Below are 24,542 nucleotides of genomic sequence, written 5' to 3'. Positions count from 1 at the left end.
AATGACTTGCGCACACACAGTACACCTGAGCAAACCACAAACTGCTGCATCTCTCTTTACATACCCTTCAGTAGACGCCTCGTCACTGCTGTCTTTTCTCTCCTTCAGGTCGTCTTCATCGTACTCTCGAACGTCATTTACCTCCTTCATCTGGCCTGTCAGGACCTTCGCCACGAACAGCACGATAAACTGCGAAAAGGAACAAAAATGTCATGACTTTAAGTGCTAATAACTCCAGGAAATGCAGTTTAAACATGATGAAACATGGTAATTGCTGTGGAAAACATGGGGAAAGTTTGCAGGTTAAAATAGCATCTGCTATCAGTCCACTTTTAATGTTGTACTGCGAAATGCTTTGGATAAGATATCTGCTAGCTTAGTTGACTAACATGCTATCTGACAACACTGATTTCAGGATAATTAAATTGTAAAGGGTTGTTGAAGGGTTGTTTTAAAGGTCCATCTTAAAGCCCTCATGATATAGACTAGTATCAGTATGCTAGGGGTATTGATAAGCTAGTATGGTACAAAACAGTGACAAAAGTAGCATTTATAAGATATAAACGTCCAAAGCTTGCAGTTTGTTACCTTCATCTAAATACATCAACTATATTTTTGATGTCAACTCATACTTCACCCAGTAGACACTAAAGTTGCTCAGTTTAACGATACTATGGTAGTATTATGATACTGTGGCTCCAAAATACTAGTGGTGCCACTGTAGTTTGTAAACGGTAGTATCGTCATTAGCGGTCTATCTATAGTAGATAATGTTGCACGTAGAAAAGTCACTAAAATGCTCACAAGTACACACGTGCAACTATAGACCTTTTTTTGTAGTCTATGGACCCTATACAGGGTGGGCCATTTATATGGATACACCTTAATAAAATGGGAATGGTTGGTGATATTAACGTCCTGTTTGTGGCACATTAGTATATGTTTGGGGCAAACTTTTCAAGATGGGTGGTGACCATGGTGGCCATTTTTAAGGCCATCTTGGATCCAATTTTTTTTGTTTTTATAGGAAGAGGGTCATTTGACACATCAAACTTATTGGGAATTTCACAAGAAAAATTATGGTGTGCTTGGTTTTAATGAAACGTTATTCTTTCATGAGTTATTTACAAGTTTCTGACCATTTATAAAATGCGTTCAATGTGCTGTCTATTGTGTTGGATTTTCAATGCAACCCTCTTCTCCCACTCTTCACACACTGATAGCCACACAGCAGGGGAAACACTAGCACAGGCTTCCAGTATCCGTAGTTTCAGGTGCGGCACATCTTGTATTTTCACACCACAGACAACAGAGATAGTGGGGCCATTCTTCATCACTGGAAACCTCAAGGCCACTGGATATTTGAAATTGCTACAGGATGATGTGTTTCCCTCTTTATGCACTGAAGCTGGCACGTTCCCTGAGTTTTTCCAGCAAGATGGTGCACCACCACATTATGGGGGTCAGGCCTAAGCATTCCTAGATGAACAGTTTCCTAAAAAGGGGATTTTGTCGTTTTGGGCCAGTTGAATGGCCCCCAAGGTTTCCCTTGGGGGACATCCAACAAAACTTGGATCCAAGATGGCCGACATCAAAATGGCCACTATGGTCAACACCCATCTTAAAAAGTTTGCCCCCTCACATATACTAACGTTCCACAAACAGGCCGTCAATATCACCAACCATTCCCATTTTATTAAGGTGTATCCATATAAATGGCCCACCCTGTAGAATTTGCGCCTTATATGGTAGCCTATTACACGAGTTCTAATCTAAATCAGTTCATTTCTGTTTCTGTCAATATGGTTTAGTAGCTACAACAACCGCGACAATCTTTTCAAGAGTTCCCACTTAGATATGCTTGGCACTTATAGCAGGTTTGGCATGCTGTCCTGGGAGAGAACCCTGAGCTCGGAGATATTTGAGCCCAGGGCTCCCGCCCGGTCTAGAAGCATATCAGGAGAACCGAGATCAGGTAGGTCTCGATCGCTCCCCCTTTAAAATGAAGATGCAATGAGGAGAAAGTGATCCATTTATACTAAGCTAGGATCATTCTGATTGGATTATTACTGATTACGGATGAGTGGCCAGCGGTGCACAATCATATCACGTGCTCCTCTCGAAATTAGTTTATGAAACTTCACTTAAAAAGAACGACTCACAAAGTAACATTTTTATTACTTTGGAATCTTACCTGATAATACTGAAAGTAAAAATAGCAACAGGAAACACTGAAACAATTTCGACCATTTCATTAAGCCTAATTTTATTAGAGAAATGCTGTTTTTGTAACAAATTTGTATCTTTATTTTAATGTATTTTTTTGTTGGTCAATTATCTAGAAAAAACAACAATGCAATCTCACGGCAATTCGTAACTTTTTGATTAAGTGGCTAATTTGTATGAATTCGTACGATCTAATTCATACAATTTAGTACGATTTGCTCATCACCCAATGACGGTTGAAGTTAGGGGTGGGGTTTGGTGCCACGCCTCCTTTTTAAAATTGTACGACTGAATTAGCCACTAAACTGACAAAACTTAAAATACTTAAGTTTCCTCGTGAGATCAGGCTGAAAAAAACACATTTTAGCTGAAGTGATGTGCAAATATTTTTTTCGATAATAAGGGAATTATGAATTAAATTCAAGTAGGCCTATTATAACATAAAAATGTAGTATTTCTGACCATTATCTTTATAATTTGAGTTATGAATTACAGTATCACAATACTTCTTTGTATCACGATACTTCAGCTGGTATAGTATCGTAACACAAATTGAAAGTATCACGACAACCCTAGAAGACACACAACATCAGACATTAATCTTAGCTTAGATTTAGGTCACCAGTGTCTAAGGACGATGTTATTTTGATGTCCAATAACGACGTGAAATGACGCTGACATTTTGTTGATTTTATGTTGTGTTGGATAGTGACCAAAATCCAACATCTTAAACCAACGTCATATTAACGTCAAATAATAATTTATCGTCATGTATCACAACCAAACTCCAGCATTTGATCGATGTCATATTGCTAACGCCCACACAACGTAAAGCTGTAACATCATCAGAGGTTGATATTTTGTTGTTGATCGATTGCGTTGGAAATTGGCCTATCTATTCGACGTTGGACACTGACGTCCGCCTGATGTTTGGGTACAATGTCAATCTGACGTCATTTTCATGTCGCATTAAATCTTCGGACCAATCAAATGCTCTCTAGTATCTGACATGCCACGCCTCTATCATGTGCTCGAGCTCAACCAATCTCATTGGCAGACCTGTAATAATATAAAATGCTATTGGCTGCGTTTTTAAAGGAGAGGATCTACTCTATGCCCCACCCTCTCCATGTTTCAGTTCAGATTACTTCAAACATAAAATATTCACATTTCAAAGCACCTAACAGGACCTTTAAATGAACAATTCACCTAAAAATGTTAAGGTGTATATGATTCTGTTTGCAGTTAAAGCCTGTCGAAAAAATAGACTGGATATTTTAGTGCCAGTGTAAATGCAGACTCTGACTTTCCCAATGATGCCATGATCATGATACCTCATAATAGATTCATTGCAAGCCTTAAGCCAGCACACTTCGGGTTACAATCCCTGTGCTACTCTACAGTGCCATCATATTCAAAAGCAGCTCAATCTTACCAGGAACCAGTAGATATTCATGAGGAGCAGGGCAAACAGGAGCATGTTGAAGAAGAAGTAGAAAGGGATGTTGGGAACCGACTGGATACTGGTGATGCAGGAGGCCCACAACACTTTGAGGGGGAACCAGTACAAACGAAACCAAAACCTGCACAAATAACAAGACGATCAGATCAAACTCATTTGCTTGTGAAGACACCTGAGGCTATGTTTACAAGGCAAGGATGTAGCCAAAAATGGACATGTTTTTGCCTTGTGTTTTGCTAAAGTTTCAAGTCTACAAGAACCCGTATTTACACGTATATACGCAAAAATGACCAAATACCACTCTATTACATATGCCAGGCAAGTATTTGGCACTGTCGCCTTGTTAGTAAACAGTACGTGTAGGGAAATGACGATGTGCCGTCAGTGCTCTGTTTGTGTTTAACTTGCAGTGTGTGTAAAATGCGTCTCCCCATTTGGTTGTAATGCGAAGTAAATCTACACTTTGCTAATGAAGTGTTGAGGTGTAGTGTGTGTCTTAAAGTTAACATTTTCAAAACAAAATGTCCCAAAATACACATAAAAAACGTATTTAGACATAACGTGATATAATTTGTGTTATTTTTCGTTACAACTCTAGAATCACCCATATGCAAACCAAAATGTTGGTCATATTGTAACTGTAGCGCTAACAAACACTTGAGTATTCCACCATTGTTGAGTTAGTTTGTTTGGCTTGCCTTTAATCTACACTAAACACACACTTATGGCATCATTAGACTCTCTTTTTCTGGGGTGTTTAGACAAACATGACAACTGCTGGGTTTTCAAGAACATCCACTAACAAAATGTATGCATTTTTCATGTAAACAAAGAAGCAAAACAAACTTTTATTCCCATTTTTGGCTGAAATGTTGTAACGTAAACAGCCGCTGAATCTCAGGCATTCTTGGGACACAACTCAACTGAAAAAAAAAAAAAACAGCTTAAACCAGTGTAGGCTGGTTGGCTGGTTTTAGCTGATCAACCAAGCTGGTTTTAGAGGGGTTTTGGCCACTACCAGGCTGGTTTCCAACCATTTCCAGCATAGTCTTAGCCAGTCAGGCTGGAAGATGACCAACCAAAACCAACTATATTCAGCTTAAACCAGGCTTGTCAAGCTGGTTTTAGCAGTTCATTTTCCAGCCTGACCAGGCTAGAGATGGATAGAAACCAGCCTGGAAGTGGCCCAAACCCCTCTAAAACTAGGCTGGTTGACCAGAATGGAATACACGCTATTATGTCATGACCGTGACGCAGCTTCAAAAATTCGTTTCAAACCGGAAGTACGAATTTGCTTGAAATAACGCAAAAACAACCAATTTACACTTTTTAGTGAAATATAGGTGTCCTAATAGTGTTTTTAGCAGTGTGGGACACATACGACTGTCAACAGCTCAAAACATGTGTTTTGGTGTTTCGTGACCCTTTAATGACCACAGAAAGTCAGGACCTTGATTTAACGTCTCATCCAAAAGACGGAAAAACCACTAAATCATCTTCCCTCCTGTAAATGGAAAAAACCCTTCCCTATCTCATGACGAACAATTACTATTTAAATAGGCCTAGCTTAGTTGCAACTAAACTCTGGATCAACAATAGGTATGTGCTTACCTTGCTTTAACTAGTCACTTTAAGCTTTATATACATTGCTTTTTAATTCTTTGCATCAATAACAAAGCAAGGTTTTCTTGATTCAGGTGCGTGATCAAGTCTCACCATGTGATGCTGAAGCTAACGGCGCCCATGTTGGATAGGACATCATTGATGAAGTACTCCTTCCCTCCCCGGGTCTTGAAGTAAACATTAATCTTGGTGAACTCCAACTGGACATCATTGATGTCGTGAAGAAAGAGGACGAGAATGCCTATGTTGTGGTATCTGGGGGCATTTGAAAACGCAAACAATGTGAGTTTCCACCATATTTTCATGTCATTTAAATTGGTCAGGGCTTCCAGTCTCATTCACTTCCATTGATTTTTACTCATACAAAACAATTCGTTATGCTGTCTAATGTTGCAAACTAGTAGTTTCATAATATATTATTTTAATTTATTGTCATAAACACTGGTTTGCAGTGCAAGTAGTTCAATCATTTACTGCCAATTGATATTCCTAATCATTTAGCCATAGGCTAATGAATCGGAGGTCGTAAAACAATTGCAGAAAGTTCTGCATTACAAAATGAGGTGAAATCCATTGAATTGGATTGTTTGTGCTGTTGAGTTTTAAAGCCCATTCACCCCAAGCACGATAACTATAATTATAACATTTGTGTTGACATAGATGAATGAAAAACGTGTATTTTAAGCTTACGCTTTTCATTCAGCATTGGCCCTTTGTAACCAGTGGGTGTCCTCACATCTGACCCATACCTGCCAACACTCCCTGTTTTCCCGGGTGTCTCCGATATTTCAGACCCATCTCCCGCCCATCTTTCCTGAATTCCAACCAATACAACCACCCCCACACCCCCTGCTTCTCAGCTTTAAGCCTGATTTATACTTCTGCGTCAAGTGACCGGCGTAACTCACGGCACAGGCAACGCGCGTGGCTGTGCATTTATACTTCTGCGCGCTGTCTCTGTTGGTCTGCACTAACACTTCCGAAACGCTAGTGGGCAGTGAGGTGTTAATGCTCCTCTGTGTCGAGTTTCTTCTCTGCTTTTTTTCTTTTCCTGAACACTTCCGGGATGTACAAGTGGCTCAAACTCGCTCATTTTGAGGCAGGAACCGGCGAACGTGCAACAACTTTAACTATGAGGTAAACACAAAACAAAACTTTCCATCCGGAGCTCCTTCACGGGACTCCACACTTGTAAACAAGCGCAGACTCGTCAGCGCTACCAAGCCGACCAATCACAGAGCTTACGCTACGCGTTGTTGCGACGTGTGGTTACATTTTTTGAGAGGTGCACGTCAGTGACGGCGATGGCCACGGTGAAGGGCTATGCGTCAGCGCTGTAGCATACGCCGGTGTTTGACGCAGAAGTATAAATCAGCCTTAATGGTACATTCTGGCTACCTTTGTGGTTCAGTCCCCATGAGCACCGAACCAAACACGCAACGCAATCATCTTCATACCCGCACCCTGCTCTTCAGTTCACGCGCACCTTCCCCCCTGCCCTTCACTTCGCGAGCACCAACAACCCCTCCCCACCCCGGATTTTATGAGCCAAATGTTGGCAGGTATGATAAGACCTGTGAGCAGTCACGTGCACACATAGGCCTCAACCTGTGCAGTGCATGTGCCCTTTTTAGTCTTGGATAGAAAGTGCCCTTCCAAAATGATAAAAATTGCCCCCGCGACACCCCCCTCCCCCCTACCGCCCTTCAGTAGTCGCGCAACACCACAGCTCTTGAGTACGCGCCCCAACCCCCCCGCCGCTATACATTACGCGAGCGATAACACCGCTGATCAGAACGCGCGCGACAACACCGCTCTTCAGTACGCACGCGACAACAACACCACCGACCCACCCATCCCCTGATGTACTTTTATTCTTATACTTCGATTTGCTAGCATGGCTTGCAGAACTTCCATTTAATTTATCACTCTTTCCCAAGGTATAACCCACTGGTTCCAAGATCATCATCTTTACATAATGTTTAATGAGTGCTTTACATCAATCCGTGCTTTTCCACGATGTCGTCTTTAGCATTCAATTGCGCTAATACTTTATATTTCAAAGGATTATGATTTAATACATATCATTCTCTAAGTGATTCCGACTACATCGTTCCTCTACATCTTTATCGTTATAGCTGTGGTTTAAACTCTGCAGTTGTTTTACAATCAGAATGATTTAATTGTTATCTTTATAATTATCGTGCTTGGCGTAAACATTCCTTTATTGTTGTGACTATAAGCTCGAGCCTCAAATAACCCATTTGAGAGGCTGTAGTTTTTTTTTTTTTTTAAATCCTGTAAACTGGCCTGACCTGAAGGCATAGGAGAATGTGATCAGGGCCAGAGTGATGAAGTGATGTACCACCATGACAAGCGAGTCCTTCCTCCATTCGTCCATGTAGACGGTGGCGTATATAGAGTGGCCGTAGAAGCTGCCTTGGATCAGGTAAGCTATCGCAATATCTGTGGGGACCGACATCCCGCTCTTCCAGTCTAAACCCAGAAAGAACAAAACCAATGACACAGAGTTCTGACCTACAAGTAAACTCCACAACCATAAAAGAAGAGCACTAGATAATAATAATGGCCTTGACTTGCTGGTGAAAAAGTGGAACACTGGCCTCATAAAGCAGATGGGTTATGCTGATATAGTACAGATTAAAGCAGTTCGTTACTCTTGATTGGTGTTCACGTTTTGACATAAAGCCATTTATTTTCAATGACAGTTGACAGTTTCCGTCAACAACAACATTAATCTTTTGGCATTGTGACAGCATTTATGCAAATGAGTAGTGACATGATGTAGAACTACCAATGGGAGTGTTAAATGGTGATCAGTGGCCTGATCGGTGTAAATAGGACCACATAATGACTCTTATTATAGTATACTGATAAAGAGTGTTAGGAGATAATAGGAACTTGTGACCTTTAATGTTTATTCCGTCTTAACAATAGGAATGTGCACATCGATGCTCGAGTATCGATAAATAGATACTCGGAAGCTTTTAATTTGGTATCGAAATATATTTTTTTAAGTACCGATATTTTAATAATTTCTGCATAACTTAATGATTTAGTGCTGTGTACAGGATTGTCAGTGACGCTTTGTATTTAAGATGTTACACCAATCAATCTGCGGCGGAACGTGACGTAAGCGATCATGTTTCGCTAGATAACTTACGTACTTAACACACGCAAGTCGCACACTTCTGCATTACGGAATGACACGATGGCAGAGGTATCGGGTTGTGGTTCTTATCAACTGAAAAAGCATTGCATAAGCAATATTTGTGATAAGAAATACATAGTAAATGCAGCAAATAGTAGTATAGTATTATAATATATAATATTATAATAATTAAATGTAAATAGGCGAGGCAGTGGCGCAGTAGGTAGTGCTGTCGCCTCACAGCAAGAAGGTCGCTGGGTGGCTGGTTCGAACCACGGCTCAGTTGGCGTTTCTGTGTGGAGTTTGCATGTTCTCCCTGCCTTTGCGTGGGTTTCCTCCGAGTGCTCCGGTTTCTCCCACAGTCTAAAGACATGCGGTACAGGTGAATTGGATAGGCTAAATTGTCCGTAGTGTATGAGTGTGAGTGTGAATGTGTGTGTAGATGTTTCCCAGAGATGGGTTGCGGCTGGAAGCGCATCCGCTGCGTAAAAAACTTGCTGGATAAGTTGGTGGTTCATTCCGCTGTGGCGACCCCGGATGAATAAAGGGACTAAGCCGACAAGAAAATGAATGAATGAATGAATAAATACAAATAAAATAATAAATCAGCTCTGTCTCTCTTTTTTATTAGCATTATTTTGAAAAATTACATTTAACATTTTAAAATAATAAGTCGTATCGATTTCAGTGTCGTAAAAATTTTAACTAAAAGTATCAGTATCATATCGCATTAAAAAATTGTGGTATCGCCCATCCCTACTTAATAACTAATGTTTATGCTGATATATGTTGATTAAGTTAGCGATCACCAACCATCTTACTCTCATCTGTGTTTTACCCAAAAACCACTTATTTACTAGGCCGTTAAATTATCCTGTACGTGTGTTTAGCATTGGTTCTATTATTAGTTAATACATATATCAGGCCCGTAGCCAGCCTGGGGAAAGGGTTGGTTCTTTTTTCTTAAGGGTGCTTTCACACCTAGACATTTGTTTCGGAACCTGTCTTGTTTGCCCAGTTAGCGTGGTTTGTTTGGAATCTGTGAATCCACCATTCGCTCTCGGATTTGCGTCAAAACAATCGTTCTGAGATCGCTTGAATGAGGTGGTCTCAGCTCATATGAAACCAACTCTTGAGCGGATCCATTGTAGTCAAAAAGCGTTGCGATCCGAGTCCGGTTATATCACAGTGTTTTATGGATATAATAGGCATACGGCTATATGAAGAGAGAAGTCAACAGACATCCTGAGTGCACAGAGACTCCCCAATGCCCACAAATGAGTGATAATCTCCCGGTAATCACGCGTCTCCCTCCCGGTCCTCAAATACAATGCGCACCCTTCTCACCATATCCCTCCTCGCTCTTCAGACACGTCGCGCTCACCTTGTCAAACACCACCAAACCACCACCCCCCTGACAGCTGAGCGGGACTCTGCAAAATAAACCCTGAAACTCGGGACAAATGTGAGGACTTAACTCACACTTGACTTGTTTTAGCTGTTTTGGTCCGTTTAGAAACTTTGCAGTGTGAAAGCGAACCCCTCCAAGAGCAAAGAGCAACAATGTAACAATTTTAATCCCTGTTTTGGAACAACTGAATCGATTCGCATGTGTGAAAGCACCCTAGAAAGGGATTTTGCAGCTATTCGCCTCATTTTGTTTTCATTTGAGGTTTAAATACTGCTTTTTAGTGACCATTTTAAGCACTATAATTTCTGGATTAGCTTGTCGGGTGGTCATCATAACCACAATTTTAAATGTACCAAAAACATTTTCAAATTATTTAAAATAAAGACATATAAAAAATACTTAGTAGTTTTCATTCATTTTCGTTTCGGCTTAGTTCCTTTATTCATCTGGGGTCGCCACAGTGGAATGAACCACCAACGTATCCAGCATATGATTTACACAGCAGATGCCCGTCCAGCTGCAACCCATCACTGGGAAAACTTTTTTTTTTTATTAAATACAAATTTATCACATCATATATCATTGGCGAAAAAATGGATTCTGTTCAAGTTTTACATAAAAAACTGTAGTCTATTGTTATTTGTTAGGGCAAATAAAAAACTGGCCAGCACTTTCAACTTTCCTTTGGCCATTTGAGTAATAAAACATCAAAATAATAATGTAGAGCTCCACAATTTTTGTCGTCTCTCGTGTAAAATAGTACATTTAAAAAATCATAGATGACAACAATAGCATAATTAGTAATAAAATTAACTTTATTATACTTCTGAATGGTACATCGTGCTTCACTCCTGTTTATTGGCCATTTTTTTCCTCAAGAATAAGGTACAAGAAAAGTTAGTAGTAAAGTACTCTCTTTTTAACAACGACACAGTAGGTCAGTAGTGAAAGAAAAGTGAAGGTTTAAGCTAATTTTCAATTAGTTATTTTCAAAATTTATGATTGCTCAGCAGTCAAAATATGACAAATGAGCTCATGTATAGTACAAATTCTGGACCTTTGTCAGTGAGGGGGTGAGTCTTTCGAACCACCCCCTGGCCATGGGCCTCAAGATTACATTATCAGATTCTAAGGATCAAGTACTTGCAATTAGAGAAAACTTTGGTCACACTTTACAATAAGGTTCATTAGTTAATGTTAATTAATGCATTAACTAACATGAACAAACAATAAACAATACATCTACTACTATATTTGTTCATGTTAGTAAACGTTAGTTAATGAAAATACAGTAGTTCATTGTTAGTTCATGTTAACTCATGGTGCATTAATGTTAACAAGCATGGACTTGGATGGTAATAATGCATTAGTAAATTTTCAATTATGATTAATAAATGCTGTAAACGTGTTGTTCATGATTAGGTCATGTTAGTAAATGCATTAACTGATGAACCTTATTGTAAAGTGTTACCAAAACTTTTTATTTAAATACTTGTAATCAGACTACAGTTACTTTTTTATGGATTACTTAATATTCAGGCAATGGTAGAGAAATAACTGAGTAGGTATTAAGTATTAACTGTTCATCTTTACAAAGTTTTTGAGGCTTGTGGCTGATTAAGAACGTATATTTTTTTTGTATCTGTCAAAATAGTACAAGATTATCCTACTTCAATATAAAGGTTAGCACAAAAGTAATCTAAATGTAATCCAAAAGTAGTCAGATTACATCACCACGTTACATTACCAATGTGTAATCTAACGAATTATATTATTGACTATAAATAAATCAAGTGGTTTGTAATCAGTAACAGATTACAATTCCCAAAGTAGTCGGATTACATGACCATTTGTTACATTACCAATGTGTAATCTAAAAAATTATATTGTTGACTACAAATTTGTCATATAGTTTGTAATCAGTTACAGATTACAATTCCCAAAGAAGTCGGATTACATTACAACAAAAGTGTAATGTAATAGACTATTTGTCTGACTACACTTTTGTCATGTAGTTTGTAATCAGTAACTGATTACAATTCATTCGTGATCTATCCAGCTCGGTGTGTCAGTTATGAAGCTTACCGTAAAATACAGATGGAGGGTTTTGAAAGAAGGAATAGCTGGTGAAAAATAAAAGGTAAGTGCTGTATGACCAGGACATTGTGTAGAAGACCAGCTTCCACGCACTCTCTGGCATCTTTGAGACATCTTTTGGTTGAATACGACACCACTGTCCAAATGGCTGTGGAAAACAAGAAAGAGGAATTTAATTAAAATACACATCAATTATGCTGCTAGGTAAAAATATCAACATTTACCAATCTTGCACATGTTTATCCTGGCCAGGATTTTTATATTTGGTTTTGTTTGTAGTTTTTATGCCAGCTGAAGATAATAATTGACAAGTAGTTTGACCAATAAAATGCAGTAAACAATATGGACATATTCAGACAATTGTGACATGATATGGTGGGATCTATGCAGTAAAAACGATTACATATTATTTATAAATTATTTATAAAATGTAGTAAACACTTTGCTTGTATAGCAATTCGTTGAAATGACTTTATAAAATGAGTAAACCTAGTGCTTTTAAAGTGATTAGTTGACCTTAAAAAGTGAGTATACTTCATTCATTCATTTTCTTGTCGGCTTAGTCCCTTTATTAATCTGTGGTCGCCACAGCGGAATGAACCGCCAACTTATCCAGCAAGTTTTTATGAAGGATGCCCTTTCCCATCTCTGGGAAACATCCACACACACACAAACATTCACACACACACTTGTACACTCATACACTACGGACAGTTTAGCCTACCCAGTTCACTTGTACCGCATGTCTTTGGACTGTGGGGGAAACCGGAGCACCCGGAGGAAACCCACGCGAATGCAGGGAGAACATGCAAACTCCACACAGAAACGCCAACTGAGCCGAGGTTCGAACCAGCGACCTTCTTGTTGTGAGGCGACAGCACTACCTACTGCCCCACTGCCTCGCCCGTGAGTAAACTTGTTACGTTAAAAATATTAAGTAAATGAACTATGCATAATTATAAGAAATAAGTCAACTTTACAGTTCAGAGTTACAATGGGTTTATTATTTCTTTACACTCAAAGCGATGTGTTGGAACGATGTCTTATGAAATCAAAGTGCTAGACTGCAAAAAATGCTTTTCTTACTTAGATTTTTTTTGTCTTGTTTCTAGTCCAAATATCTAAACATTTCCTATATCAAGAAACATTTTCTTGGCAAGCAAAACATATTGTCTTGTTTTCAGAAATAAGATGTCAGTATTAAGGGAGTTTTTCCTTGAAACAAGCTAAATAATCTGCCAATGGGGTAAGCAAAATAATTTTGTTTTTCCTTTTGACATAACATTATTTTGCTTTCCCCATTTTCAGATTATTTAGCTTGTTTTAAGGGAAAACTCACTTCATTTTGGCTCATTATATCTTAAAACAAGACTGTATGTTTTGCTTGTCTAGAAAATTCTTCTTGATTTAAGAGTTTTTAGATATTTGGACTAGAAACAAGACCAAAAATCTAAGTAAGAAAAGCATTTTTTGCAGTGCACGAGAATGATTAAAAAAATATAAGGAGTATGTATAAGAAGCAACTGCTTTCTAAAACTCTTATGGATGTCATACAACAATCAGACTGTGCAGTGTAAACTGTCAAAACCTAGATATTTTATGCAAAAAAAAAGTCCTGGCCAGGATGTGTCCCATAAAAAAATAAATATGTTTTTCCCACTTTCGACAAAAATTTAGATTTGTTGCATTTTATATGCCTGAAAGTAAATGTTTATGATTTTTAAAGTTGTGGTGAAAACAGTTTGAGAAATCGATTCGGATATTTTTAAAAATGCATCGCGACTTTCTCTTATATCTAAAACGAACCTAGAGTCTCGTATGTTGTTGAAAAATAGCGTAGAGCACCATCTGCTGTTTAAAACTGTCCTAGAGCACCATCTGCTGTTAAAAACTAGGCTAGAGTGCTGTCTGTTGTTAAAAACTAGCCTAGAGCAACATCTGCTGTTAAAAACTGTTCTAGAGCACCGTCTGTTGTTAAAAACTAGCCTAGATCGCCATCTGCAGTTATAAACTGTGCTAGAGCGCCATCTGCTGTAATAAACTAACCTAGAGTGCTGTCTGTTGTTAAAAACTAGCCTAGAGCAACATCTGCTGTTAAAAACTGTTCTAAGCCACCGTCTGCTGTTAAAAACTAGCCTAGAGCGCCTCCTACTGTTAAAAACTAGCCTATAGCGCCTTTCGTTGTTATAAACTGTGCTAGAGCGCCATCTGCTGTTAAAAACTAGCCTAGAGTGCTGTCTGTTGTTAAAAACTAGCCTAGAGCAACATCTGCTGTTAAAAACTGTTCTAGACCACCGTCTGCTGTTAAAAACTAGCCTAGAGCGCCTCCTGCTGTTAAAAACTAGCCTATAGCGCCTTTCGCTGTTATAAACTGTGCTAAAGCGCCATCTGCTGTTAAAAACTAGCCTAGAGCGCCACCTGCCGTATAAAACTGTCCTAGAGCGCCATCTGCTTTGAAAAACTAGCCTAGAGCGCTATTTGCTGTTTAGAACTGTCCTGAAGCGACATCTACTGTTAAAAACTAGGCTAAGAATTAGTTAAAAAAAAGAAAAGCGATGCATTTAGAAAATCCCAGAATTGATGCACAATCCGTTTCTTGAATGAGTATTTTGCCACTGTAATGATAATTAACATTGCCACCATGTTTATATGAGGTCAACTTTTTCAATTTGGAAGTTTTCTTCAAAGACATATTTCTGTGCTGAAACATACATTCAACTAAAATAAAAATCATCAAGCATATTTTTTGTGATTTCACAGGGAAAGAAGCCACTTCGATTGACTCAGATGACCCACAGATGGTAATAGCCGAAAGCTAAAATAGAGCTTCATCTTTGCTAAACTTAGGTACTTTGTTGGGATGTTTATGTGTGTGCGCTCACAATCCTTCACCTTATCTCTCATGACAGACTATCCTGCGTCTGACTGATGAGTGGACACAAAAGCTGAATGTCACGGTAACTGAAGATGCAATTAAAGACTAGCCTTAATCATTTATCTATTCACGACAGCACTCCAACTAGCCGTTACCTTATCCTGCTTCCCCATTCTACTCTAGACGATCAAGTAAAGTAGGCCATTGAAATGAGAAGGTAGTTGACAAATCGGCAGGTTTTTTTCACAGTATTTCCTATAATATTTTTTCTTCTAGATAAAGTCTCATTTGTTTTATTTCAGCAAGAATAAAAGCAGTTTTAAATTTTTTTGCAGCTATTTTAAGGTCAATATTATTAGCCCCCTTAAGCAATATATATTTTTGATTGTCTACAAAACAGACTTAGACTTGCCTAATTAACCTAGTTACACCTTTAAATGTCACTTTAATCTGAATACTAGTATATTAAACAATATCTAGTCAAATATTACGTGCTGTCATCATAGCAAAGATAAAATAAATCAGTTATTACAAATCAGCTATTAGAACTATTATGTTTAGAAATGCCTTCTTTTTGGTAAACAGAAATGGGGGAAATAAAATAAATAAATATAAATAAAATAAAATAAAAGAGCTAATAATTCTGACTTCAACTGTATATTGCAGCCTCATGCTTGCAGTCTCATAGTTGCATCCAATTGGCCGAGAGGCAATGTGGTGCACACCGCTGGATATCCAGCACGTGGTCTCTGCTCTCCGCCTCCACCCGCTGGGGTTATTTATAGAGGCCAGCTGTCACCAAAAGCACCACCCCCTGTTCCTCTATCACGACTCGAGCTGAGGCCTCGAGCTTCACACTGATGCTGGTGACTGCGGTCTGACTGCAGTATACGCTGCTGTGGTACAGAAGCACATATCCGTCCTCTGTCGAGCAGTGTTAACATTGCTCTGCAGTCTAACGGCCACAAATGATTCAATGAAGATTATGGGTGAGTCTCAAATCAAAAGCATTAATAAGATCTCTTTGACAGCTGTAACTTACAGGCATTCAATGAAGGCTGAATATGTTTCTTAGATTATTTATTCTGATATAATACTTGTGAAACAATATATCACAAAATATATTGCAGGGTTCAACGCTAAGGATTTTTTCTACTGGGCCGATTGGGCCAGTGGTTGAGGTTTTTACTTGCCCTGGCAAAATTTTCACTGGCCCCACCAAAAAAAAAAAAAAGTTAATAGCTATTTCTTAGCCACATATGTTAAATATTGTGGCAAAATAATGTCTATGAATGTCTATGATATCTAGAATTTAAACATTTAAAAAATGTTAATAAATGTATGATGAGCAAAATTAGTTGGATATTATGCAAACGAAAGAGCAGTATGAAAAATGTGCTGGTATTTTATTGCAATTCTAAATAATTTTTATAAAAATGGCTTGCCAAACCGACAACTTTATTTAACTTTTTTTTTTTTTTTAGTTTCTTATTTTCGTACCCATGTAATTGTCTGCTTCCAAGACTTTAGAAACTGACGTTTTCTTTTAGCCTCATAGTTAGATGTTGCCATCTTTTCGCTGTACTTATTGTTATTATGTTATGAAAAAAATAGCATGCAAATAGTAAATAAAATAGCAAATAGCATTTTGTTTCTTTTCTAAATGTTTCCCAAATGATGTTAAACAGAGCAAAGAAATTTTTACAGTATGTCTGACAATATTTTTTCTTCTGGAAAAAGTCTTATTTGTTTTACTTCGGCTAGAATAAAAACAGTTATTAATTTTTTTTAAAACCATTTTTGGGACAAAATTATTAGCCCCTTTAAGCTATATATTTTTTCGATAGTCTACAAAACAAACCATCGTTATACAATAACTTGCCTAATTACCATAACCTGCCTAATTAACCTAATTAAGCCTTTAAATGTCACTTTAGGCTGTGTAGAAGTGTCTTGAAAAATATCTAGACAAATATTATTTACTGTCATCATGGCAAAGATAAAATAAATGTGTGTGTGTGTATATATATATATATATATATATATATATATATATATATATATATATATATATATATATATATATATATATATATATTTATTTATTTATTTATTTATAAATATATCACACGTCTCTTGCCATTTCTTCTAAGGACTTGTTAGAGAAACATTTGACACATAATAAAGCTAAACTGAGTTTCCAGAGCTTTGAAATAGCAAGCTCTGAACAATGTAGGTCTCCTCAAGGGAACGCAGTCTTGTTATAGAAGACACATTGCAACCAATAATAGTCCATCAGCTACTTTTCCTCGCTCCTCCAGTATATAAACAGCGAGCGCTAAAGCGACCCCAGACTGACCAACTGCAGCTAAAAACCCATTTTGTTCTGGGGTCTTGTACAAGAGTCGACCTATCGGCTAAAACATGCAGTTTCCATAGCAACCGTTTGAGGATAGCTGGTGGTTTTGTCGAATAAATAAAAGATGAATGACAGCAAACACAATGTAAACGAACATGGCCTTCACCCACATATGCAAACAGCTTTCCATCACACACTGTCATTTTTCGCCACCGGATCGTTGTTCTTTTGGTGGCTCCGCATTCTATTAAGATAACAAATCGCCTAAATGGAGCGAGACCCACAAAGAAATCTGATATATGGCAATTTAGGCAAATGACATACATAGGCCTACATTAGTAGTGTCCAAACTCGGTCCTGGAGGGCCAGTGTCCTGCATATTTCAGTTCCAACCCCAATTAAACACACCTGAACCAGCTAATCAAGCTCTTTCTAGGTATACTAGAAACTTCCAGAGAGGTGTGTTGAAGGAAGTTGCAGCAAAACTATGCAGGACAGCGGCCCTCCAGGACCGAGTTTGGACACCCCTGGCCTACATGACTTTAATATTTACGTATTGGAATTTCAAATATATACATATATATGTATAAATATATTAACTAATAATATGTGTTCATACTGTATATGGCCATATTTAAAGCTATACACTCGCCGGCCACTTTATTAGGTACACCTTACACCGACTTTTGCCTTCAGAACTGCCTTAATCCTTCTTGGCATAGATTCAACAAGCTACTGGAAATATTCCTCAGAGATTTTGCTCCATATTGACATGATAGCATCACGCAGTTGCTGCAGATTTGTCGGCTGCACATCCATGATGTGAATCTCCCATTTCATCACATCCCAAAGGTGCTCTATTGGATTGAGATCTGGTGACTGTGGAGGCCATTTGAGTACAGTGAACTCATTGTCATGTTCAGGAAACCAGTCTGAGATGATTCGTGCTTTATGACATGGTGCGTTATAGTGCTGGAAGTAGACATCAGAAGATGAGTACACTGTGGTCATAAAGGGATGGACATGGTCGGCAACAATACTCAGGTAGGCTGTGGCGTTGACTCGTTCAATTGGTGCTAATGGGCCCAAAGTGTGCCAAGAAAACATCCCTCACACCATTACACCACCACCCCCAGCCTGAACCACTGATATGGATCAGGATGGATCCATGCTTTCATGTTTTTGATGTCAAAATCTGACCCGACCATCTGAATGTTGCAGCAGAAATGGAGACAGGCAACGTTTCTCCAATCTTCTATTGTGCAATTTTGGTGAGCCTGTGTGAATTGTAGCCTCAGTTTCCTGTTCTTAGCTGACAGGAGTGCCACTCTGTGTGGTCTTCTGCTGCTGTAGCCCTTCCGCCTCAAGGTTGGACGTGTTGTGTGTTCAGAGATGCTCTTCTGCAGACCTTGGTTTTAATGAATGGTTATTTGAGTTACTTATTAGCTGGAACCAGTCTGGCCATTCTCCTCTAACATCTGGCATCAGCAATTCAGTTGCGCCCATTTGCTCACTGGATATTTTCTCTTTTTTGGATCATTGTCTGTAAACCCTAGAGATGGTTGTGCGTGAAAATCCTAGTTGATCAGCAGTTTCTGAAATACTCAGATCAGCCCGTCTGGCACCAACAACCATGCTACGTTCAAAGTCCTTTAAATCACCTTTCTTCCCCATTCTGATGCTTGGTTTGATCTGCAGCTGATCGTCTTGACCATGTCTACATGCCTAAATGCGTTGAGTTGCTGCCATGTGATTGGCTGATTAGAAATTTGGTGTACCTAATAAATTGGCCAGTGAGTGTATTTCCACGTGCAAATATCTCTAGCTGACATTCAAGCAGAAATCCAATATCCAATGAAAAAGCACTTCCAATCTAATGTGAGAAAAGGAGATAAAAGCATCTTCATGAGGCCAGATGGAGCCACGGAGACTCACCGTACCCTCGTCTGACCCTCAAGCACCCTCTTCTTTCCTCCCTGTTGAGCTGAATGATATTTCCCTAAGCTTTGATTGTTCTTGGTCTAAGTGGCTTGTTTTCTAATGTCATTTCAGATGAAGATGATGCGCCTAATCGAGAGATCTCAGTTGCCGAAACTGGGCGGCACAAAAAGGAAGGATGCAGATGCTTGAAGATGGCTACTGATAATAATAGCATGCGGTTTTATCTTGAGCAACCAAATATATGAGAAATACACCAATACACTTGCATCTGGCACAGTGCAACAACTGAGAAGTGCTTTATTTGGTCTTTATGTCTGTATATGGTGGTTTGCAATAGATTTTATTGAGGCAGTAGATTTTATTAGAGATTCAGGGATGCACCGATATGGAATTTTTGATTGATACCGATAATTCGTTCGTTCGTTCATTCATTTTTCCTTTGGCTTAGTCTCTTATTTAACAGAGGTTGTTACAGCAGAATGAACCACCAACTAATCTGGCATATGTTCTATGCAGCGGATGCCGTTTCAGCCGCAACCCAGCACTAGGAAACACCCACCCGCTCTCACATTCACACACACTCATACACTATGGCCAGTTTAGTTCATCAATTTGCCTATAGCGCATGTGTTTAGACTATTAGGGGAAATCGGAGCACCCGGAGGAAACCCATGCCAACACGGGGAGAACATGCAAACTCCACACAGAAATGCCAACTGAGCCAGCCGAGACTCGAACCAGCAACCTTTTTGCCGTGAGGCCCGATACCGATAACTGATACCTCTTATATCGGTAGCCGACACAATATAAATCCGTTTTTCTCATTTCTCTCCATATTTCCAAAACCAAAAGGCAAACAGATACAGTGAATAACTTTATCTTTTAAGTTTAAATTGATCTCTGAACTTTATTAATCAATTATTACGATTTTATGGCCAATTTTTACACACGCTGTAAAAAAATTACATGTCAAAAAGTCATGACAACGAATGTTTATGTGTTGCTTTAACCTAATTTAATAAGTTAATCAGGTTTCAACGATATTTTTAAGTTATGAAAATTGTATATTTTAATCTGATGTAAGTTGCGATGACTAGAAAAGTTTGAGTCAACTCAATTTACTAAAATTAGTAACTAAATACCAGTAAAACAGTGGCAGGTAGCAAGCATGTAAAGTGGTTAACCACTTGGCTATTGGCTCCGACGTTTCAGCTCTTTTTAATCAAGTATATTAAACAAGCAACAAACATTATTTTTTTAGAGTGGGGTACATCAGAGACCAGATTGATTGATATCGGCTGATGAATGCTGTCGTTAATGTTAACGTCATCGATTCGATAACAAAATTAGGCCGATATTCTAAGCTGATATATTGTGTATTATTTGTGAATGGACAAACCAGCAGGCTGAGCTCACTGTAAAACATCTGAAATGTTGTTTTGATCATTCTAAAACGCTTTCACCTTTTCAGTATTAGTGTTATTATATTATTAATGACCTCCATAATCAAGAGTGTCTGTGCTTCATGTTTCACGCATTTAAACGCCACCATGCGTTAATTGCAATGTCAGCATTTGTCCTCTGAGGCGCAAGTAATTGACGCAGCTTCTCCAACTGCAGCAAATTTCATTTTTACTTTTGATATTTGGCGCCAGTTAATGTGATTATTTTGTTTATTATGGATGAATAGAAACGCTGCTTTATTCGCACGTCTTTTATGCGACATTCCTTTTTTGCGCATGAATTTGATTTGCGTCTTTAGATTTACACATAGCTAGTGTAATAGAATTGTAGAAATTCAGCCAATAATAATGTTTATAGGTTGTCCACCAAGCAGGAATCGTAATATATATGAATGCTGGGTTCCACAATCGATTTGTGTTAGAATGTCATGAATGAATTAAGTTAACTTATTAGATTTAACAAATTGTCACAAAAGTGGCTTGAACTAAAAAAAAATAAATAAATAACTAAATTGTGTCGTTTCAGCTCTTCTTTTATAACTATTTTTTAGGGGTTTTAACTTTTATTGATAGGACAGTGGAGATTTACAGACAGGAAAGTGTGGGCAGCAGAGATAGCGGAAGAATGGGCAAAGGACCTTGAGCCAGGAATCGAACTCTGGTCACCGCGAGCACCTCAGTGCTACGTGTCGATACACTAACCACTAGGCTATTGGCTCTGATATTTCAGCTCTTTTTAATTAAGTATATTCAACAAACATTATTTTTTTAGAGTGGGGTATTTCAGCGACCATATTGATATCGGCTGTTGAATGCTGTTGTTAATGTTGCTGTTTTCAATTCGATAACAAAATTAGGCCGATATTTTAAGTTGATAGATTTTGTATTATTTGTGCTGCATTAATGTATCAAAACATAGCACTGCGGTGCTCGCAAATGGCGAAACTGCTATGAACGCGCGGTGGCATTTGAAGGCGTGAAACGCAGAGCACAGATGCTCTTGATTCTGGAGGTCATTAATAATATAATAACACTAATACTGAAATGGTTTAGATGTTTTAGAATGACCAAAACAACATTTCAGATGTTTTACAACGTGCTCAGCCTACTGGTTTGTCGATTCACACACATTTTTTATCAGCACATGATCTCTTATAACTAAATCACATGACCTTTTTATTGCACATACTGGAATTTGTTCGGTAAAAAGTTCTACCATCATAGTTTATGCGCATCCTTGCTTATGATAAAAAGTTTATCCAACTCAGCTATGCGCATATGTTTTTAAGCACATTTTCAAATCTTAAAATGCGCATCATGGCGTTTCTGTCAATCGTTTTTTTATGCGCATATCCAAAATCCCAACCCAAGCTCATTCTGAAAACGTAGTCCCGCGGACGTTTCTGGAGACAGCGGAATACGTCCGGGAGGTACGTACTGCTGCATTTATTTATTTTTTCAAGCGAACGCTGCGGGGCGGTGTGACGCTGTTCCCCTTTCGCGCTCGCCGGCTGACCGCTCACCTCCTTGTGGAGGGCTTTCCCGCTGCAATCCGTTTGTCCACTCAGCTCACCGTGTAACGTCGGCAGGCTCGAGAGACGCGGAGAGAAGGAGTCGACCACGGCGATCGGTTTCGAGTCCGGGGGAGAGCAGTTCCAGCAATCAGGTAAGACAAAAACAGAATCCCAAAAATTAAGTGAACGAGTTTCGTGACAGGGCGAGAACGTGGCGAAATCCGAAAACGCGGTGGGATAAAAAAAAAACAAATAAAAATCAGGGCTTTTATTTTTTTGGACGGCTTTTGTAAACCGTTGCTCGGGTTCAGGGAAGCGAGCGGGCGGGCGGGTCGATCGGTGAAATTGGTTGGGTTGAGGGAAAGATGAGGGCGGTCAGCCGATTGGCCGGTCGCGCAGTCAATCATCCGGTCAGTCGGACAGCGGCCTCTGGCGGGTTGACGCGAGAACAGCGCGGGCGCGAACCGCGCTCGCGAGAGACGTTCGAGATGAGAAAAAGCGCACAACGGCGGCCTCTCGCGGATTCGCAAAAACAAAAACTGCAGCTGTACGTACCTGCCGGGACGTATTCCGCGGTCTCCAGAAACGTCCGCGGGACTACATTTCCACAATGAGCCCGGGTTGCAAAATGCACATAAAAACAGATGGAAACATAGCTAGTTGTAAGTAATGCCTATTATACATGATTGTTGAATGCTTGATTTTGATTTGGTGATAAACACTCTAAGGTGTGCAGTTTTTGTCAGATAAACACACAGCTAAAGTAGCTCCGGCAGATTTTGACTGCATTATAGCTCCATATCACTAGGCTGAAGGTTTTCAATTATTTCACAGCTACAACAGTCAAAAACACATCAAAACACAACAGAAGGCTTTTGATGAGATGTGTAAGTTAATAGTAAGTAAAACCATGTTAATTTGAAGACATAAAACCTGACAAATATCTGAAATACTACATCTCACTTTGAGGCAATCATAGAAGAGAATAGTTAACTCCGATCCACTGAATTATTAGAGAATAATGCAATTCATCTAAACTGTCTGGCGATCTTTCAACACGTAAATAAACTGAAGATAAGTACTCTTGTAATTTAGTTTGAGGTGCACGTGTTGAGAATGTGAATCATTCCGACACTATCTGAGTCGATGACCTCTGTGTGTATAAGTGCTGGTAAGACAGACTCAAAGGTTAATGTCTGCAAGATATTCCTTTGGCGGCTCTTCAGACGGCCCAGTTGTTCGGTGTTTTGGTTTAAGAAAGGTTAAAAAATTGTCCGGTCCAGTGGATAATGGACATAAGTGTTTCATCAAAGGTCAAATCAGCATGAGTTCGGCCACCCGGCACACAGTCAACACCTTGATTTTTGCTCACACATACACACACATATGGGTCTTTGTGGTTTACCAGGACTCTATATAGCTCTAATACATTTTATATAGTATAAAACACTTATTTAGCCCCACCCCTAAACTCAAGCCTCACAGGAAACCTCTAGCAAACATTGAAATGTCAAAAGACAGCGTTAAGTATGATTTTTTATTACAAGGACATCAGGCATGTCTTCATAAACCCAATACAACTACTGTAGATCATATCCATGTCTACCGTGCAGGCACAGGACGTCAACATGACATTATATTGATGTTGTACCCCAATGCCGAACCCAACGTCAGGGCGACGTCAATGTCCAACCTAAAATCAACCAAATATTAATGTCTAATCATGTTACACCTTGACGTTGTGTGGACATTACCACTATGACATTTATCAGACGTTTGGTTTTGGTCACTTTCCAACACAACCTAAAATCAACCAAATATCAACGTAATTTGACATCGTTATTGGACATTAAAAAATGTCCACACTGGATAGACATTGAATTTTGATAACCTGACGTCATAATCTAAATCTAACCTAATGTTAACGTCTCAAGATGTTGTGTGTTTGCTGGGTATATACAATAAAATGTCTTCGTAAACCACCAAAACCAGTACATAAACCTGTGGCAAACATTAAAATGTCAAAAGACAACATTAAGTATGATTTTTAAGCATTTGTATTTCAAGGACATCAGGCATGTCTTCATAAACCCAATACAACTACTGTAGATCATACCGTGCAAGCACAGGACAACATATTGACGTTGTACCCCAAGGTCGGAAATTAAAATCGAGTTGACGTCAGAACCCAACGTCACAGTGACGTCAATGTCCAACCTAAAATCAACCAAATATCAATGTCTAATAATGTTACACTTTGACGTTGTGTGGACGTTACCACTATGACTTCTATCAGACGTTTGGTTTTGGTCACTTTCCAACACAACCTAAAATCAACCAAATATCAACGTAATTTGATGTCGTTATTCAACGTCAAAACAACGTTGTCATCAGACGCT

At 38.9% G+C, this 24,542-nt stretch overlaps 1 protein-coding gene and 1 long non-coding RNA gene across 13 annotated transcripts in view; one reads left to right on the top strand and one right to left on the bottom strand.

The window, feature by feature from the left end:
- Positions 1-24,542, bottom strand: part of cers1 (ceramide synthase 1) — a 47,184-nt gene that overhangs the window by 11,840 nt on the left and 10,802 nt on the right. For all 10 annotated transcript variants that reach the window (XR_015521539.1, XR_015521537.1, XR_015521538.1 and 7 more), the window contains exons 2-6: positions 11,980-12,139; positions 7,627-7,807; positions 5,405-5,566; positions 3,662-3,809; positions 65-189 (exon numbers count right to left, since the gene is read on the bottom strand). Coding sequence is in view for 1 of the 10 variants with exons in the window: in XM_087303633.1 (XP_087159759.1) it covers positions 65-189; positions 3,662-3,809; positions 5,405-5,566; positions 7,627-7,807; positions 11,980-12,139 (776 nt within the window). In the remaining 9 variants the exon portion in view is untranslated. The remainder of the gene's footprint in view (positions 1-64; positions 190-3,661; positions 3,810-5,404; positions 5,567-7,626; positions 7,808-11,979; positions 12,140-24,542) is intronic.
- LOC141380141 (uncharacterized) lies at positions 109-23,403 on the top strand. 3 transcript variants are annotated; one of them, XR_015521645.1, is made up of 5 exons: positions 109-267; positions 5,386-5,593; positions 14,752-14,792; positions 14,901-14,948; positions 19,278-23,403. It is a non-coding gene; the product is annotated as an uncharacterized LOC141380141 (long non-coding RNA). The 3 variants fall into 3 exon arrangements; XR_015521644.1 differs by lacking the exons at positions 109-267; positions 5,386-5,593 and having other exon boundaries at positions 14,675-14,792; XR_015521646.1 differs by lacking the exons at positions 109-267; positions 5,386-5,593; positions 14,752-14,792; positions 14,901-14,948 and adding an exon at positions 15,721-15,855 and having other exon boundaries at positions 19,278-20,448.

The sequence above is a fragment of the Danio rerio genome, chromosome 22 (genome assembly GCF_052040795.2).
Source record: "Danio rerio strain M-AB ecotype USA chromosome 22, GRCz13ab, whole genome shotgun sequence".
Lineage (NCBI taxonomy): Eukaryota > Metazoa > Chordata > Actinopteri > Cypriniformes > Danionidae > Danio > Danio rerio.
Note: the sequence above shows the minus strand (reverse complement) of the source record. Positions and strands in the feature narration are given on the sequence as shown.